At 35.1% G+C, this 15,183-nt stretch overlaps 1 protein-coding gene across 5 annotated transcripts in view; it reads right to left on the reverse strand.

The window, feature by feature from the left end:
- LOC131051414 (MADS-box transcription factor 23) overlaps window positions 1-10,065 on the reverse strand; it is a 70,892-nt gene extending 60,827 nt beyond the window's left edge. The window contains exon 1 of one of the 5 annotated variants that reach the window (XM_057985941.2): window positions 9,662-10,065. In XM_057985941.2, coding sequence (XP_057841924.1) covers window positions 9,662-10,023 — 362 coding nt within the window. In that variant the 5' untranslated portion in view covers window positions 10,024-10,065. Of the gene's footprint in view, window positions 1-3,302; window positions 3,565-9,661 lie in introns of those variants that run through there. The other 4 variants (XM_057985936.2, XM_057985954.2, XM_057985947.2 and 1 more) reach the window with 4 other exon arrangements.
- Window positions 10,066-15,183: the final 5,118 nt, after the last annotated feature.

The following is a 15,183-nucleotide window of genomic DNA, read 5'->3' on the forward strand; positions in this document are numbered from 1 at the left end:
CACCATCCAAACAGGCGACTCCAATCTTGGATGGTTGCAAACTCTTTACACAATCTTCTGCCTTTTGCAGCAACAATCAACAACTTCAAAAAGAACACAGGGATCTACCAATCTCTGCCCACTTGGGCTCTTTTCATAAACCTGCTTCTACCCAAGACCTCTCACCCGCTCTAATGCCAAAACAGAGGATAAATAGAGACAAGACAATAAACAAAAGAAAAACAGAGCACTAATTTACACACAAAGAATTCTTTACTCAATTCAATCAGAACCTATTACATTGTGTAGTCTCTATTAATCCTTACAGTTAAAGCAGTATTAATCCTTACAGTTAAAGCAGTTTTATAGAAGTTGCAGCCTCTACAACCGTATATATCATCAACATGCACTTCATCCATTACATGCACTATATTTAGCTAACTGCATACACAACATGTTTTATTTGCAAGAACAGAAAAAACCTCAACTAAACATGTGAATGCAAATACTAGTTCGGAACAACTAGTTCTCATTGAAAAACTAAAATTAGCCTAAACAAGCTAGCTATGCCTTGATCGGTGATCGGTGATCGGTGATCGGTGATCGGTGGATGGTTGTGCATGACCGGTGGATGGCTGAGTTGAAACATTGCGGTGCATGGTGGTGTTTTACGGTGGAACTGGGAGCTCAGCATCACTTATCTACAGAAAGCTCCCGTGCCTTCTTCATCAGGCCGGCTCGCCTTTTGCAAAACGTTTTCTGTCATCAATCTTTTTCATTTCGATCCTTCCTCGACTCATTTTTTTCCCTTTCCAGCAGAGATGATGCTCAGCGAAAGAGAGAAACGTACCCAAATCAAATGGACCTAAGGCCCCAGTACAGCCACATTGAAACGATTAAATGAGGCCTTCCACAGTAATGTATATCCAAGCCGATGATAATAAGATTCACATCTGTTAGACTCCCTTTCTTTGCTACTAAACGAACGCGCATCTTGAAGTTGATGATAAAATTCTTTAGAGCCAAGTGAAATGCATCCTGAGACACTAAAAATCTGCTAATCGTCTAATAATACGTAGAATCCAATGCGTTAATGTATAGCATATTTTTGTTTGCAACTTAAAACTCTGGGGCCTCGCATTCTCTAAATAAGTCAATTTCATGCAGTTATATCATAAAGTTAAACAACAAATGGTTTTGATTAATAGTAGCAATTCTTGGTGTCTTAGTCTTCCATGTGTCCCCATTTTCATTAATGTTTTCCTTGTCTTATTTATCTCTGACTCTAGTACAGGCTAGTTGTCCCAGGTGTTAGAAGTAATAAATTAATTGTTTTCCTGGCTGTCGGCACAGACAAGGAGAACCCCTCATGCCGTCTTTTACAGATTTCAGCCGGCCACATGATTCAGGCCACACTTTCTCATCTGTCCACAATAAATCCTTCAGCTAACTCCTTGCAACAGTATAAAAAACATTTATTATTTATTTTCCTATAATTTCAATGGATCAGACATGCATTCAGCAGAGTTCATTTTATGAGTTTCTCCTCTGTACCAGATTTCTTTCACCGGGTGAGTGTATTTGACAACATTCTGAAGAATCTCTGATCTCTTTTCCATTGTTTGTTCCAAACCCTTCGGAACTCCAATCACTCCCCTTTCCAAAAAGTTGTCATTCTCCTTATATTTCAATTTGGGAACCATCTTTCAATTATATTTGAATGGTGTTGCTTCCGTCATATTAATGCATAATAATTTTTTAAATTGACGTGCATGTCTTGTATAGATGGATGCCTGCAACATTTGTGTAAATGGTGGTATAATAATTTTTAAAATTGGCATGCACCCAAAAGAAACTATACTAAATTGTACAAATGATCCATACAACAGAGTTGAGGAAACTACATCAGCACCTAAAGGAGAGAAGTTGATGAAAGTGACTAACTTGTGCTTGTCATCCAAGCTACACGCTCAAAATGGAAGAGATACCTCGAAGCAAAATAATGGAGGTAAAGACGTAGGATACAACCATGGAAAGGGACGGATAAATTTTCTGTAATAAACTCCACAACAACAACCAGTCAACGTAATAACTAAAATATACTGCGCTAAGCAGCCACTCAATGTATAGGTTGTCAAATCAGATGTGTGTTATAAATTGTCCTTTCACCATTTCCTCACTATTGTTGACAAACTCTGTCGTTCTTTATTAAACCCACTCTCTTAAATCAAAAAGTCATGGGGAGAATCAAATGCCTTCCATAGGTGAGCACCTAATCAATCTATAATTAAGTGTCACTTTTATCTGCACAAAATATTCTCTTCTTATTTTGTATTGGCTGTCAAAACAGATCTTTCATACAGCGTGTTAGTGACAGGTTAGTCGATTGCAACTGTTAAATACAAAATCGACGGTGTAAAATATTGACAGGTTAGTCAATTGCAACTGTTAAATACAAAATCGACGGTGTAAAATATTGCAACCGTTAAATACAAAATACAAAATATTGCAACCATTAAATACAAAATACAAAATATTGCAACCGTTAAATACAAAATCGACGGTGTAAAATGTACGATTAAAATGCATGTTAGTCAATCCTACTGTCATTATGAAACCAGAATAGACCCATCCCTTTACATTTATATCTAAACATCTAAACTTGAAATAATGGATACTTCTGAAAAGAAGTAGATTAAATTGATTAACAAAACATTTCCACCTTCACAAACTCGGCAAATGTCATAAATTAACAGAGAAGTGTAAGAAAGCGCGCAGTCTATCGCACTGAAGAAATACGGAAATGAATTGAATGTAGACTAATAATTCAATTAATATGGAGGGTCTTGTGGGCCACCCTGATTTGATGGTTTGGTAAGAATTTAAATTTCACAAATATTTAGTCTTCAGTTCCACTGACACGACTACGTATTCTTTTATCAAAGGATAATTTTTAATGTGTTTCTATCTTTAACCAAAAAAAAATTGGGTTTTCATAGGGTAAGTTATGGTTCTTTTATAAGTTCAAAGCTTATAAGAAGTAAGGTTTGTATAACCTCAAATTATAGATCATCTGTAATTCATATACAAACCATCTCGTAACATAAACTATAAAGAAAATCTCTCTCTTTGTTTTTCAAAAATGAGAAAAGCAGAGGGAGGCTTTGTCTGGCATTTTATTTTCCTTCATTCTCCTTCCCAAAACTAAACCGTCATAAGAAAATCTCTAATCTATGGAACACACCCAGCTAATATAATACAGCAAGCCAATAGAGTGAAAAGTATTTGGGTAAGAGAGTTAGAAGCAGATGGTAATGGTGTACCTGGGGCTGGAGAAACGAAAGAGCTTGCCAGTTTGAGAAAAGATAACGAGACCCACTTGGGCGTCACACAACACGGAAAGCTCCCGCGCCTTCTTTATCAGGCTAGCTCGCCTTTTGCAAAATGTGATTACCCTATTCTTTTTGTCATCAATCTTTTTCACTTCGATCCTTCCTCGACCCATTTTTAACTTGGATGCTTAGCGAAAGACAGAAACCTACCCAAATAAACATAAGGAGCTCAAGAACAGGACCATTGAAATAGCGTATTTGCAGTTTTAAGGAGTAGGAAAGGACGATAAGGCAGTGGGTAGGTGCTCTTTCACAATGGAATTCAATCCTCCTCATAATCACGTCACCAATAAAATCTAACACTTCTACAAGAGGACATAAATAGTCATAAATAGATACAAACTAGCACCTTGTACTTAGAGGAGGTTCAAGGGATAAGTCGATAGCATATCAAAAGTAAAAATTAAATATTAAATGTATCAAATTTTCAGAGAATGTGATTATTTGTTTGATAGCTTCTAGATTTAAATGTGTAAGTCATTTTTTTCAATAGAACATTATTTCTCTTTTCAAGTTTATTCATCTTGATAATGGTTCATGGAACATGATTTGAATTGTTGATGAAAAAATTGATAATCTACATCAACATTGAAAATATAACATAATTAATGTAGATATATAATTTTATAATATAATAATAGTTAGAAAATTTAATGATTGTTAAAATGTTAAATTAAAATATTATATATAATAATGGTAGATAGGTTTATGTTTTCTTGAGCAATACTGAAGGGTTTTCTTACTGGTTCTTTCCCTTCAATGCTCTTTGAACCAGACACATGTAAAAATATATATAATCAATATAATTTTAGTGGTTTCATCCACTTTTATCAAAAAAATAAAAATAAATAGTATATTATATTTAAAAATAAAAAAAATTATGAATAAATAGTATATGTTTTTTAATTATTATTTTTTCTTTAAAAATTTAGATTCAATGAGCTAAATTCTAAGATTCAAATAAAAAAAGGTAATTTGTCTCCTTAAAAAACTTTAAGCTTAAATTAAAACTACTTTTGATAGATTTTGAACTATTAAAATATCCTCTTGTTAAAAAAATATTTAAAAGAAAAACAATGAACAGTCAATATTAATTCCATTGTTTTTAAATGCAAAAAGATTATTTCTAGCACAATTTTTTCCAGGAGTGAGACAACTTTTCTTGGAAAAAGTAGTATGACAAGTCCACAATAAACAAAGTCTATCAGCTAAAGAAAAATCAAACATAAATGAATACAATTGACAGATCAAACCATGACAATTCGATGAGGACATAAATAGTTTAAAAAATAATAATTTAATTTGTTTGAGTATAATTGGTGAGGGTGAATGATATGTTTCTTAATTACACAACGCATCTACATTCAAAGTTAGAGGGGTGTGATGTAATGGATGAGGTCAATTTTGTACGCAAACAACTTTGACGAAATGGATACCCTCTTAATCCTTGACTCTCTCTCGCAAAAATAAATAATAAAAAAATTTGAATGAGAACATAATTAACAAATTTAAATGAGAGCATAATCAGCAAACAACAAAACCTAATCTAGATTCCATAAGCATACACAAAATCATTCATACATAAAACTTTAATGAACCAAGTCTGGTATAATTTTGGATAAATAAAAAAAATCAAATACAAATGGACCAATACTTAAAACAAGGGCCAGTGGATAATTAGCTGACAGATTTACTCTTGCCAAAGAATAAAAAGTGTTTTACTAATGCATAAAGCAGCCGTTTTTTAGGCTGCGTAGACATGGCCAATTGAGTACAACCACATTGAAACTAACCTAAATTAAAATCATGAGTAAATTAGACCTTCCACACATAAGTAATATCCAACCATTAATGCATAGAATCCAGAGAGACAAAGTATTGCATTTATTTTGGAACTCAAAAAATTTGAGGCCTCACATCCTCTAAATAGGGGAAGAGCACCAGCAGTCGTTATAGCTCCAATAACCAAACACTCCTTGCACACCCAAAGCCCCAATTACTAACTTTAAAGAAACAAAAAAAAGAACCCTAAAAGCCCATTACTAAATTTCACATGTACTAATAGGCATCCATTTTTTTAGCATTTTTGGACCATAATTGGCTCATTTGTGCACCTTTATTGGTACCCATAACGCTTGACTACTAGGGCATTTGTGCATTAAGTATTGGCAATTTCAAGTGCATAGTTATTGAGGCATATTTAAGCAAGTATCAGGCGACTCTTTGAAATGTGTACTTTTTTACCCTTGAACATATAATGGATCCCACAGCATGCAAATTGTTACTACCTAGAAGCCACAACAATAGCTATAAGAAGTTGAGTCTCATGCAAAGACAAGCACAAACAAATTGTCAAAATTTGATATATTGTTTAAAATTTAAGGGTGCATGAAGTTAACTATAACGACCACTAATATGCTTCCCCTAAGTCAATTTCCTAGTGTTGAACATAAATTAAAGTCAAACAACAATTGATTTCAACTAAAATTAGTAATTCTTGATCTATTAGCCATCCATGCTTCATTGTCTAGGCCATTAAATGCAATATCTTCCCATTTTCCTTAGTGATCTCCTTTATCTTTGACTCTACTACAAGCAGCTTGTCCTAGATGGCGTGAATATTTGACAATATTCTCAAAACACTCTTGTACTCTTTCCATTGCTTGCTCCAACTCCTTCGGAACTCCAATCTCTCCCCTTTCCACCAAGTTGCCTTCTCCTTACATTTGAATTTGGGAACTATCTTTCAATTATATTTGAATGGTGTTGCTTCCACCATATTATGGTGTAATAATTTTAAAAATTGGCAACATGTCTTGTATAGATAGATGTTGCAACATTTGTGTAGCTGGTATATAGCCATTGTTAGAAAAATGTGATAATGTTGGCAAATGAAAATTGCTTGTACTATTCATAAGATATCAAGCATTTGAGGGGAAAGTGAATATGATAAAACCCACCAACCAATGAGAGGACCCTTCTAGTATTCATTAGCAAGTTGCTAATATCAAAGAAAAATAAATAGCCAACTCTAGGCAAGGAAGCTTCCCAAATTCCAGATAGCTAGGAGTATCATGCCCATGAGAAGGAGTAGAAGGAAAGCGAGAAGGTTGAGAACAACTAGGAGCCTCATGGTCCTTGAAGCCTTCAAACTGGGATCCTCATATCTCTTTTGGTAGATAGTCTCAGGGCATGCATATGCCCATGGCAAGAGCTAAAATTTTGAAAATCATACAGAGGGCTTCGCCCCAGTGATCTAAAATCTCTCAAGTAGATGTGCAAATTCAAGTGTAACCTTTGTGATTTTGTACCTAGTTAGGCATAAGCACATTAGAGTGCAAATCATAATTTTAATGTATATAGAAAAGTGAATCTCAATCAAACAACCTAAAGAGAGATAAAGTTTCATCTTTCCAAATGGTACAAAGAAATTCTACCTTGAAAGGATGCCAAATTTAGATAATTTTAAATGGGTGACAAGGCCGATTTCTTAGAAATTTCATATGCCATGAGAGGGGAAGGGATCAAGCCTAAAAGGGCCTAAAGAAATAATGCATCCAAATACAAGCTTTTTAAGCTTTGGAGCATAACTAAAAATATGCTTTGAGTCTTGAACTACTGACAAAAAGGATGGCAAGGTTGGGAACTCCTATATGAGACAAGAGAGAGCCAATAGTAAATAATGCACACACGAAATGAACCAACTTGGGCTCGAGAATAGTTATCCAAACAATCTAGAACTGTTGATCATGCCACGTGCTAGGAGAAGACTAGAGACATGCTAATAGAGATTTATCTAATCCAATATTGGCAGAGGAGGCATAAGCCATAAGCAGCAGTGTTTGCAATTACAAAATGATGTTTTAGGATATGATTTGAACGCTTTCCACTGAGTCTTAAAGGACCTAACCCTAATTTTTTGAACCATATGGGAGGGATGATATGAATAACAATCTAGAAGGTATCTTGATCTTAATTGGATAGAAAGAGTTTTGATTTGGACTCAAGTCATGATAAGAAACTCTTGGTATCTATATCAAGGCAATTTGATAGAATTTTATTTCCTCTAGATTTAAGAATTTCAAATCATGAACCCAAGGGGCTTTGAAAAGAAGATGGTTTTGACTAGATAGAACCAAAGACCACCAAACAAGTTGATAGTTAATCGAAAGGCTATTCCTCATTGCCAAGCCCTAAGATGTTAGCGCTTGATGAGCTTCCAAGCATTCTAAATGCTTTTGATAACAAGTGTGCCTTGTAACAAATTCACTCATGGTGAGAAGAAGGGGTGTAGAACCCAAATCCTTTCCCAGTTAGTTATCAAATAGACACTCTTGACAAAATACAAAGTCTAAAGAGAAATTTCCAAACATCGTTCCCTTCCAAAGTCCTAACAAACCATCTAACCGAAAAAAAATGCCTGATGACGGATTGAGAGTAATCATAAACTACCAATACCATCAAGGAGACAACAAAATTTCCAAGCAACATGATGAAATCCTTTATTCCCATCAATAGAGGCCCAAATTATTGGATTCATGGCAATTTTTTACAATTAGTCTTTCGCACGATACACCACCCACAAATGCTTGACGTGCTATTATCTATACGTTAGAGCATATTTCAATGCTTGGAAGCTCTCATTTCAATCCATGACCATTGAACCAGTGGCTCCTTTAGATGGGTTTTTCTTGTAGATTCAATCCAGTTCAGTATGACTGTTACATAGCTGCCTTGTCCAACCTTTTACAATTTCAGAGATCTACTAAATCCATCAACTAGAGATTGATATCTTTATGTTATAGAGCATCTTACAATCTAAATGACCGACCTGTTACCGTGGGCTGTCATTTATTTTTGTTCAACGAGTTTAGGAAACTACAACAGTATAGGAGAGAAGTTAAAGTTGATGAACGAGACTAATTCGTGCATGTCATCCAAGCTACACACTCAAAACGGAAGAGATTATCTTTAAGCAAAATAATGGAGGTAAAGACTTAGGATACAATCATGCAAAAGAACGGATAAGTTTGTTATAATAACCTCCACAACACCAACCAGTCAACGTAGTTACCAAAATATAATGTGCTCCCCATCTTTTCACCGTACAGGCTGTAAAATCAGATTTGAGTAATAAATTGTCCTTTTACCTTTTCCTCATTATTGTTGAGAAACTCCATTGTTCTTTATTAAACCTCTCTCTCTCTCTCTCTCTTAAATAAGAGATGGGGGGAATCAAATGCCTTCCATAGGTGAGTACCTAATCAATCTGTAATAAGTGCCACTTTTATCTGCACAAAATATTCTCTTCCCACTTTCCATTTATAACTATACTTGAAATACTGGATACTTCTTTAAAAAAGTAGATTAACAATTAGACCTTGAGAAACTCCGCAAATGCCATAAATTAACAGAGAAAAGTAAGAAAGAGCGCAGTCTATCGTACTGAAGAAATACGGAAATGAATTGAATGTAGACTAATAATTCAACTAATATGATGGGTCTTGTAGAACATCCCGATTTGATGTTTTGGTAAGAATTTATATTTCACAAATATTTAGTTAGAGATGTGTCTATTCTGGTGTTAAAACTTTCAATTTGTATTTCGTGTTATTGACAATTTAAAAAATCGTGATTGTTCTTTTCAAAATCAATGGTATATAACGATCACTAATCTGTATGTTATTGACTCTGTGCTGCAGTTTTGGAGCCAGAATAGCTGTGGGCTTTAGTCTTCAATTCCACTCACACAACTAGGCACATAGTTTATCACAGAATTATTCTTTAATATGTTTTTATTTCAATATTTTTTTTCTCTAAGATGCTATTTAGGTTGTCTTTTTGTACATTTAGGTACATTACATAAAGGACTGTTTTATTTATGAAAATATTTAGATCAAATATAGAGATATTTTAAAAGTATAGTCTCTAAACACTTTGTTTGAAAAGGAAAGAATTGTGAAGATAACTGATTACCCTGTCAAAATTCACAAGAAGATAAACTTGATCAGCAATGATTAGGACCACTTCTTGTTTGCTTCCAGATTTTGTTAGTTGACCGTTCATCTCAATTTTGGATTCCGCAGTTTGGTCTAATGAACGTCAATGATTTCATTACTTCACACCAGGGTTTTCTCACATTTGTGTTTCCTTCCATTCTCCTTCCTAAATCTAAACTGTCATAAGAAAATCTCTAACCTATGAAACATACCCAGCTAATACAATACAAGAAGCCAATAGAGTGAAAACTGTTCGGGTAAGAAAGTTAGAAGCAGATGGTAATGGTGTACCTGGGGCTGGAGAAACGAGAGAGCTTTCCGGTTTGAGAAAAGATAACGAGACCCACTTGGGCGTCACACAACACAGACAGTTCCTGCGCTTTCTTCATCAGCCCAGCTCGCCTTTTACAAAAAGTCACGACTCTACTCTTCTTGTCCTCAATTTTCTTCACTTCGATCCTTCCTCGCCCCATTCTTTCCTTTTCCAGCGGAGGGGATAGTTTGCCAAAGAAAGAAGGCTGCCCAGAAACACTGAACACGAGCATGGAAATATTCTGTATTTGCACGAGGAAGGACGGCAAGGCAGTGTAGTGGGTAGGTGTTAAATTACACTGGAATTCAATCCTCTTCATAATCATTTCCCAACAAAACATGACAATTCAACGAGGAGGACATAAATAGCCATAAATAGATACGAATGACTAATCAAACCATGAGAATTCGACGGGGAGAACATAAATATTAATCAATGTTGGGTTTCAAACGTGTAAGCTGCAGATTGCACCCGTCTATAAAGCTGGGGGTTAAAGAATTGCATTAACACAGCATTTCTGGTGAAGAATTCGTGCTAATTCAGTCTGTTTCTTAATAAATTGTTGCCGGAGACAAATAAATATGTCTGGTGAAAATGGGTCTGTCGTCCACGAAACAGATGATAGAGATTTGTACGAACAATAACTTCTTCCCTGCTACAAAAGGCAAAGATAAGGAAAAAAAACGTTGATGAAGCTTGTCACAAATTTCGTTTTGTTCGACATTCCTCGACATACTAATTGTAGACATCACATTTTCCTCCTAGATAGAATTCTCGTCTCCAAGGCATTGCCCATGTTATAGGGTGTTGTAATAGGGCCGCGACTATTCTGTCTCTAAAACAGACCTTTCGTACAGCGTGTTAGTGACAGGTTAGTCAATTGTGACCCTTAAATGCAAAATCGACGGTGTAAAACGTGCGACTAACACGCGTGTTAGTCCCTTCGTACTGCCTTTTTGGAGCCAGAATAGACGCGTCCTTGTAATAGCATCATGTGTCACTTTAAGTGATGTGACATGAGTTTAAATTTCCCCTAAGATATTTTTGATAGCCGAATGCTTATACATTTATTATTTGGAGATGTAAAATGGTCATAAAGGCAACCATCTATTATATGTCCAACCTATTGTCATCCTATCACATCTATGGAAAATAATAAAATATCAACCAACCTTTAATGATTGCAGTAGAGGGAAGTGTTCCTATGCATTGCATGGTCTCATCATTCTATTGTCACAAAGTGTTTGTGTGATCAGTGGCTATCTAGCATTATATTTAGCACCGGTTATGAAGGATTTTTAAAAAAAAAGTCTAAGTGTCTCTTTTGTAGCCCGTGCTAAATATAATACTGGGCCTCTTTAATATCTTTCACGGCAAGATATGAATTGTTGCTCTTACTTAATCTATTTATGAGGTGAGATGTGTTAAAAATATTAAGGGGTTAAGAAGCAAGCATCCTTAGTCTTTGTGTCGTATATGTTTCTACATATAGAAGTGTGAAATCTTTGTTTCAAGATAAACTAGCATGTAGGTACTTGGTTAAGAAGCAAGCATCCTTAGTATATGTGTGATATATGTTTCTACTTATAGAGGTTTGAAATCTTTGTTTCAAGATAAACTACATGTAAGTACTTGGTGACAATCAAATATGAGTTTCATATGACTTAGGTATGGTTTATATCAAGGTTCATTTTATCACCATTTCTCATTTGTTATCTCGACAAAAATAGCTCAAGAACACCCCTGGGATTAGTAGAACCTAAACCAAAAGGACTTTCCCATCCTTATCAATTGGTCAATTAATATCCCAACCTTATTATAAGTTGCAAGTTATTTGCCCTAAGCTTGATACCCCTAATACCTAAGAGTGTCTTCTCCTTAGGGATTTGAGGATCCATAGTGTTGGTGTTTCCAACTAATGTACCCATGTATCCTTTGTGAGTAGCCAACTTCAATCTTCAAGGGCATAGATCAGAGTCCAACTAATAGGATAGTGGCTAGGGATAAGGGGCCAGTCATATCCTCTGCACTTTAGGCTCTATTAAACCAAGGTGGACAAACCTTCTAGCAATACTTTATAATCCTAATTCCTTTTCCTAAGTATTGCAATAGATATGTTCTCAATATTTGGGATGATCACCTAAATATTTAACTCAAATGGATACTAATTCATCCCTGATTAGTACACTCTGAAATACCTTGAGAACAACTAATTCTAACACTTAAAATAAGAACAAAAATTAAAACAAAGGTAATTTATGTAATTTTAAAACATGCCAAGGTCAATAACACAGGGAACTTGATCAGTGCCTATCCATTGGGCTAGATGAACCATTATTATAATTTAGCATATGGAGTGACTGCAACATCCTTAATTAGAGACACCTTCTATTATATGATCAATACCTAATATCAATCATAATATAAAAAATGAGTCAACAAGTTGTGCCTAGTATCCAATAAGATCTCTACAAAATCTCTATGACTGATTCAAGCATTTTAATCTTCTACTTTAGAAGAAGCAGAAATCACACACATATCAGCAACATGGTGCAGAGACAAAATCAAAAGAATCATTGATCATTGATTTTATAAGATTCTGGAGCATACATATTGGAAACGACTTGAGAATCATTGAGTTTGATTCTAAGATGCTCCTGAAAATCACATGGACTTCATATGTCAATTGTAAATTTATAAAGAAAAGTGAAATAGGACATAAGAACTGAACAAGTTCCTGAATTATAGACCAATGGACAAGGTATGCAAATTCACCTTGGTGAAATTCTCTAAGGACTTATAAGACTCGAAAGACTCTACAAATATATTTTCCAGAGAGGAAAAATAAGACCTTGATTATCTTTTTATATGAATAAGGTTGTAACAAGCTCTGGGCCTTTTACAATATTTTAAGGCAGTAGGTGACTGCCTGACACGGAAAAGGACAAAAACCTTTTTATATGTCCTGACAAAGATAGACATTCATTTTTCTCCCTGCAGGTGATAATTGTTGTAGATGATCTGGAGCTCTCCTTTTTTCGTGCAAGCTCACTTAGCAAGCTGGAAGATTTGATAACCTTGCAGGCCTATTAAATTCACCATGACAGAGAGCAACTTACTACATCTTTGGGAAGATATACATCAAGTAAACAAACCTTTAAACCAAAATTCTCTCTATAGGACCATAAACTGACCACCTAACAGAATCAAATCTTCTTTACATCCAAATTTATCGAAGGAATGAGAAAAACATAAAGAATCAAAAAGGGAGGGAAATAACGGTTAGTTCTTAATTCAAAAATTTAGAAGAGAGAAGAGGAGAATCAGAAAACTCCCAGTTCGTTTTCTTTAATTTGTTGGATCAGCCTGATGTGTTTCTGATAGTTTTCATCATCAATTATTGTCCTTGCAACCTCTACTCTTGTCGTTCCATTATCAAACTTTGATAATGCATCCAGGTAGGTTCTTAGCTTCTTCATGGTCTATGTTTCATCAACAAATATGTCTAATAGCATTGGCTCCAAAATTGTCTTAATTTCTGACTTTGGCCTTAGGACTCTTTTTCCTTCTAGATCACTCTTCTCTTTGTCAAATAGAGTAGGCATATGGTAAGTCACCAAACACTGAAAAACAAACAATTCTGACTTAATTCTTTATATGTACATCTAATGAGTGATGAAGACCCGAATTAGTACATTTAAATTTGACCTCATGTCAAATATTAACTCATGTAGATACAGTGGTAGAGGTCTAAAAATAGTGACCTCAATTGCAATGACCATCTTCTGCGAGAATGAGATAGAGCAAGCTACAAATTTCTACCACTTGAGATGAATTTGATAAAACCCCAATAGCTCCTCATGCTCATCCCAGACAACATCAGCATGATCCATAATAGCATGAAGCACCACAACATGATCCATAATAGCATCAAATTTTGATTCCAATAAATCTTTTGTCATCTCAGTGACAATATTCTTCTCTATCCTTGGCCACAATTTCTCTTACACCTTGTCTATAATTATTGGAAATTGTCATGAGTAGGTAAATGTTTACAAAGACATTAGAAACAACTAGTCTTCCCATATTTAAATTCCAAATACTACACTGGAACACATTCCTTCTTTTTGTTGTAGCACCTCCTCCAAAGGTTGAAACCCTAGGGTTTCATTATAGGGTCCCTACACATAGTTTTATAGTCGAAGATAAATTCATTTGGTTTGGCACCAACCTTGGCCCTCTCTTGAGTGTCAATCAATCTAGGAAGCTGAAAGATTATTTCATCTAAGAACTTCCTCTTACCCTGGCTAGATGATTCAGCCATTTCCTATTCTATGATTTTGATAGATAAGAATCAATTGACTGTTACCAGGGTTTCAAATTTTAGTTTACAAAGAAGACCTTTAGGGATGCTCAACTATACATAGTCATTCTGAAAAGAAGTAAAATTCAAAGCATAGCAGACATGAAGAAGATTGGGAGTAAGTAAGATTTCCTACTAACAAAACATAGAGTAAAACCCTAGTGTACAAAAATTGGCATCACAGAGATAACAAAGGGCATAGGAAAGTATTAAAGAATGCTTACTAGAATAAAAAGAACAGTTTGATCAAGAACTTGGCTTAAAATGGTGGATTTGAGTCATTAATTGTAGGCACATAACTTGGTTGGCGTGAACTAGCCGTTGTTTTTCATATTTGAACGTTACAATAGCAACAACTATTACCCCTTTTTAGGTGGTTACCAATGAGGAAAGAACATGTCGACATGTGATTCCCCTTTACGTGCTTACAAACCTATCACAACCAATCACCTTTACTAAGTTGTGCAACATCACAACAATCATGACTGTGGATCGTGTTCATTGTATCCTCACATTAAACTCCATCGCTTAATGGGCTTCAGAGTTGTGGACTTAACTTTTACGAGCAATTTAGGAGGGGAATAATCCTTATGAGGGAGATACATTTTAGGAGAAGAATGAACAAAATTCTCCAAAGATTCATCTTTAGGAGGGAAATCTTTGATAGAAGTGTCCATATTCCCTTTTTGTACTTGTGTAAGGGAAAAAGTGAGACTAAGCAAACAAGTCCCAATCCCACTCTCATGTACACACCGTGGAATACGAAAGAGCCTAGGGAGGTAACACACTTTGGCTACTTCTTGTGAGGAAGAGAGAGCCAAGGATTACCTCTTAGGATTTCTATTCTTTTGCTACAAATGAGGGGAAGAAGTGATGCAAGAGTGCAGTTTTGAATGATTCAACCTAGACTACAAGTATGCATAAACAATCCTAATCTAAAGATGCAGAACTGAGAATAACCGATATGTTGTTGAAAAGTACATATTAAGAGGAAAATTCAGAGGTGCACCTCTGTCAGAAATCTTAGCAAAAATGTTTGGGACCAGGGTGTTGCGCCACTATCTTGATTTTGCAGGCCTGAAGTTGTACCTGTGAAACTGGAAACTGAGATCTAAAACCTGTTACTCTGCCAAACCT

The sequence above is a fragment of the Cryptomeria japonica genome, chromosome 2 (genome assembly GCF_030272615.1).
Source record: "Cryptomeria japonica chromosome 2, Sugi_1.0, whole genome shotgun sequence".
Classification (NCBI taxonomy): domain Eukaryota; kingdom Viridiplantae; phylum Streptophyta; class Pinopsida; order Cupressales; family Cupressaceae; genus Cryptomeria; species Cryptomeria japonica.